At 43.3% G+C, this 4,544-nt stretch overlaps 1 protein-coding gene across 2 annotated transcripts in view; it reads right to left on the reverse strand.

The window, feature by feature from the left end:
• LOC123069018 (valine--tRNA ligase, mitochondrial 1) overlaps positions 1-3,245 on the reverse strand; it is an 8,262-nt gene extending 5,017 nt beyond the window's left edge. The window contains exons 1-13 of one of the 2 annotated variants that reach the window (XM_044491746.1): positions 3,083-3,245; positions 2,962-3,003; positions 2,797-2,856; positions 2,509-2,568; positions 2,262-2,431; positions 2,099-2,171; positions 1,885-1,950; positions 1,698-1,781; positions 1,121-1,198; positions 803-886; positions 616-695; positions 440-497; positions 46-348 (exon numbers count right to left, since the gene is read on the reverse strand). In XM_044491746.1, coding sequence (XP_044347681.1) covers positions 46-348; positions 440-497; positions 616-695; positions 803-886; positions 1,121-1,198; positions 1,698-1,781; positions 1,885-1,950; positions 2,099-2,171; positions 2,262-2,431; positions 2,509-2,568; positions 2,797-2,856; positions 2,962-3,003; positions 3,083-3,091 — 1,167 coding nt within the window. In that variant the 5' untranslated portion in view covers positions 3,092-3,245. The remainder of the gene's footprint in view (positions 1-45; positions 349-439; positions 498-615; positions 696-802; positions 887-1,120; positions 1,199-1,697; positions 1,782-1,884; positions 1,951-2,098; positions 2,172-2,261; positions 2,432-2,508; positions 2,569-2,796; positions 2,857-2,961; positions 3,004-3,082) is intronic. The other variant, XM_044491747.1, reaches the window with a different exon arrangement.
• Positions 3,246-4,544: the final 1,299 nt, after the last annotated feature.

The following is a 4,544-nucleotide window of genomic DNA, read 5'->3' on the forward strand; positions in this document are numbered from 1 at the left end:
AAACTGAAATAAAAATAAATTTAGTTTTCGGCCATTATAACATACCTTGACAGCCCCAGTACCAAAAGTGGGATCCACTAACACAGCATCGCAGATTATTTTGAGTTTTCGGCCATTGAACGGGTGAATGGCATGCTTTCCATGCAGATGCTTATACCTTTTATCCTCAGGATGAACAGCTATTGCCGTATCACCGAGCATTGTTTCAATTCTTGTTGTTGCGACAATAATTTCACCTAGTCCTTCTTCAAGAGGATAGGCAAAGGATATCAACACACCAAACTGTACAGGACTACTATAACCAGGGACCTTCAGCATAGTTTCCTCTTTAAGCTCTAGATGATCCACCTGAGAACAGCATTTTTAATAAAGAAGTTGATCTTAGTCATGGGTTGGAATCAAATTGTACAGTGTAGACAATATAATAAGCTTTATTAACCTCTATGTCAGATATTGCTGTTAAAAGTGTGCAGTCCCAATTCACAAGGCGGTAGTCCCTGTAAAGGACCAAATCATACATAAGAGGGAAGAAAACTAGGTCGGTCATTGAATGACATAGAGATGATAGTTAAAAATATGTTAACACTTACAGCAACAGAAGGAGAGGAAACTAACCTATAAATTAGGCCATCTTTGTGCAACCTAACAAATGCTTCGGTTACAGCTTTCGATCGTTGATCATCCATTGTGAAACACTGATACACGAGTTAAGATCAAGTTGGTAATTTCAGAGTAAGAAATATAAGAGTAAAAAAACAAGTGCATGTGTTTTTTTCTCAACTAAAGAAAACAGGAATTTTACCTCACGGGACCAATCAAGCGAAGCCCCAAGCCTACGTAATTGACCCAGTATGGTACCACCATACTGATCTTTCCATTTCAGAACCTGACCAAAAGATGATGACAAAAAATAGAATAAGCAAAAAAATGATTACCACAATGGAACCAAATTAAGCCCAGTGTGAAGCTATGCTCACTGCGATTTTCATGACTACATCGGATATTGAGCCCAATTATTAATATTCCATAGTATAAAGGTGATGATTAAATGAATTATGATCTGACACAGGAGAAGATGAACAACAAACATAACCATGTATTAAGGGGAATAGGTGCTTACTTCAGATATAAATTTGTCACGGCCTATGTCATGCCTTGTCAGCTTCCTTTCACGCATTAGCTTCTTTTCCACTACAACCTGGCTTAGGAGAACAGATTATTAAATCAAACATAGGGTGTAGAATATATTGCAGGTTAAGTCAATACAAAATAACTACATTTGGCAACACCATACAAGATTTAGTTTCATTTGCTAAAAGGGAAAAAGAAAGTCTGATAAAGAGAAACTACATCATTCTGCCAAAACTAAAATATCCATGTGGCCATTTCTTCTACTTAGGTGCATGCAAAATTGGCAAGTCTACCAGTAAGGCAGTAACACGGTAAGAAACATCTGGTCTTTGGAAATAGTGTTCCAAATATTTTTGCCAATATTACAAACATTACATATACTAACAGGGCCTAGAACCCCTGTTGGCAGCTTTATTTTAGTGGTGGCACACGAACAACAGACATGGTATTTTTTTTTTCATAAGTTGAGTGACAACAAGTGCCACCAAAGAAGATATGAGTAACTCAACTGTACTATATGTGTATGTCATTCACAAGATGAACTAAATCAAGTCCAAGATACAGACCTGTGTAGCAATGCCAGCATGGTCCACTCCTGGGACCCACAGAGCATTATATCCCGACATTCTCCTCCACCTTATCATAGCGTCCTGCATTGTTGAAACAAAATAAAAGCAAAGAGCTTAAAATGTCTCGTGAATGAGCAGGGAATGGCAAATAGGTCTCACATCTCTGCAAGCATAAAATTTACACCTCTATAGCCACTGTAAGTGCATGACCAATATGAAGCGCTCCAGTCACATTCGGAGGTGGTAGAACCTGAAATGAAATAACTTAGCACTTTTGCTGGAAGGAAATCCAAATCCACATTTGTACAGAAACACTAGTGATCCCATAAGATGACAGTATGCTACCCCAGCTCCCAGTGCACATCTTGCATGAAGCTCATAAGAAGTGGGTCACTTACTATAACAAAAGGTGGTTTTGTGCTTGCAGGGTCTGCCCCAAAATATCCTGCTGACTCCCACCAGGAGTACCACCTACATTGTGGGGAAAAAAGGAATTCAGTTCAGCTATGCGTTTCAGATGCTATGAATTACAAATACGAGATAGGCAGACTAGCATCTTACGATTTTTCAACTGCGCTTGGGCTATACTGCTTAGCCATTTGAGGTGCAAGCGATTTCTTCTCCCCACTAGGGGTCTCAGGGTCAATGAAATCCTCAGGGTTTTCATCCCCCGCAGCCTTCTTCTTTTGCTTCTTCTCACTTTTCTTAGGTCCATCCGAAGTTGCTTGAGCCTACAGACGACGAAATCAGCACAAACCCATCTCCACCAAGCAATTTCAGCACCAAACTCATTTAAGAATGTTGCAACCTGGAGCCTAGCAGTCTCCTTTTGCTTTGCTTTGAGCTTTTTCTCCTCTTTCTCTCTAGCCTGCAAGTAGAACACTCGACCCATAAGCGATCTTTTCCCATAAACATAACTGAGTAATAATTTTATCTTAGCACTGAACCTGAGTTTCTAACATCAGCACAATTCACAGATGACCACACAACTAATTCGGGAGAACTGGTTGCCAATTACCAATGCACGTCAAAACGAACAACAACACAAGGACGGAATTCGCAAAAGCAAGTTGTCACGGGTCTCGGCCAAGCATACCTTCTGCTCTTTCTTCAGTTTCCGCTCCCGCTCTAGCTCCAGCTCCTTGTCGTCAAGCTGCTGCTCGCATCAGTTCCAAAAGAGAGAGACAGAGAAATCGGATGAGCCGGTGATAATAAACAGAGCGCAAAATTGGACTGCTGTCGCTGCAACTTCCGCACAAACCTTCTCCTCTGAAGCCGCCTTCCCCGGTGCCTGCGCCGCGGGCTGCACGAGGCCAGCAAAACTCGAATCAGAGGCGCGAACAAAGAGATCCATCGATGGGAGCGGATAAGCGCGGGGTTACCTTCTCCATGGTGAGAGATCGGGTGGTACGGCTGGTCGCGCCGCCGGCGCTTGCTTGGACGTTGCGGAGCACGGCGAGAGCAGAGGGTCCCTGAGAGGTTAGGGTTTTGCGGGATTTCTTTTGGTTTTCGAGGATGGTGAAAGGGATTAGAGGATACCGTGTCCGAGTGTGACACTGACATGTGGGTTTATCAGATGGGCCGGGATGCCATCGCGCTTTGTGGCCCGTGTTCTCTCCATGATGGGGGCGGCCTAGGAAAACCCATATATCTGGCCCAGCAGGGCAGCACTTGTTCCTAAGCCCGATAAAACCCTTCCTCCTTGAGTTTTTTTTTAAAAAAAACAACTCCCTCCTTGAGCCTTTAATTTTACCATTCTCAGCCAAGGCACGGCCCCCTTTGGCAAAAACCCTAATACCTAAACTCCATTGCGGCCACGTCCTATACTCGGTTGAGATCACATCCGTAGCCTCTAATCTAACCAAGTCGAAGAAAGAGGAGAAGCGCAAATCCAAGGATGCCTCCGGGTTTTTTTTCGAGAACCAAGGATGCCTCCGTTGACCCTATCGACGTCGTCGATACCTCATCGCGGAGGAGGCCAGGGAAAAGATCGATGGCTACATGATCAAGGCCCAGTCCCTGGTCGCTCCCCTAGACACTTCACTTGGTCACGCCTCATCGAGAACTATGATTGTCTCAACATCTACGTCGGTCGCTACACCTCCACCAAGAGCCTTCCTCCCAGGCACCAGGTTGGCCATCCTGCTCGTCGGCCATCGTTCCCAAGCACCACTATGTGAAGGTCAACACCCTGATCACGGAGCACCATGGTGAGCTCTGATTTTTTATGTGCAATTTGATGTTCTGACACCGCCACCCCAGCCAGTCCTCTGCCTCAAACACTTTAGTAGTTGGTCTGTAGGTTCGCGTGGCCGGAGGTCCGTGGACAGTGATGTGGTTGCTTGATGTCCATGTGGAGTGTGGCTCGGCATGAGGTGAGATTCATATATATGATAACCTAGTTGTAAACTACAATTTCTTCAAGGAGAATTAAGATTGGCAACATAGTTGGTATTTGCAATGTGTTAAAATTGCTACTTAAATTGGTCTAAAGCTACTAAAATTTTCCTTTTTATAGTTTTTTTCCAGCAAATACCGATTGTTACAAATTTAACTCGCTACTTAAATTTCGTACAAATGAGGGTCTCAAGGTAGCAACAAGAAGCACAGATCACAACAATCACCAACAACAAATGTTTGCTCTTCATGCTTTGTTTTGGTGTACAAATACAAGCTTCATGGTAGGCATGGTAAGCTTCAGTGGGTGAAAGAGATGTGGATTAGATCCAAGTGGAGGCAACATGGTGCAGATCCATAGTAATAACTCATCATGCTCATAATGATATAACAGCTCAGCATCATCATCATCATCATAACTCATCACCATTATCATAATAACAAGTC

The sequence above is a fragment of the Triticum aestivum genome, chromosome 3B (assembly GCF_018294505.1).
Source record: "Triticum aestivum cultivar Chinese Spring chromosome 3B, IWGSC CS RefSeq v2.1, whole genome shotgun sequence".
NCBI lineage: Eukaryota > Viridiplantae > Streptophyta > Magnoliopsida > Poales > Poaceae > Triticum > Triticum aestivum.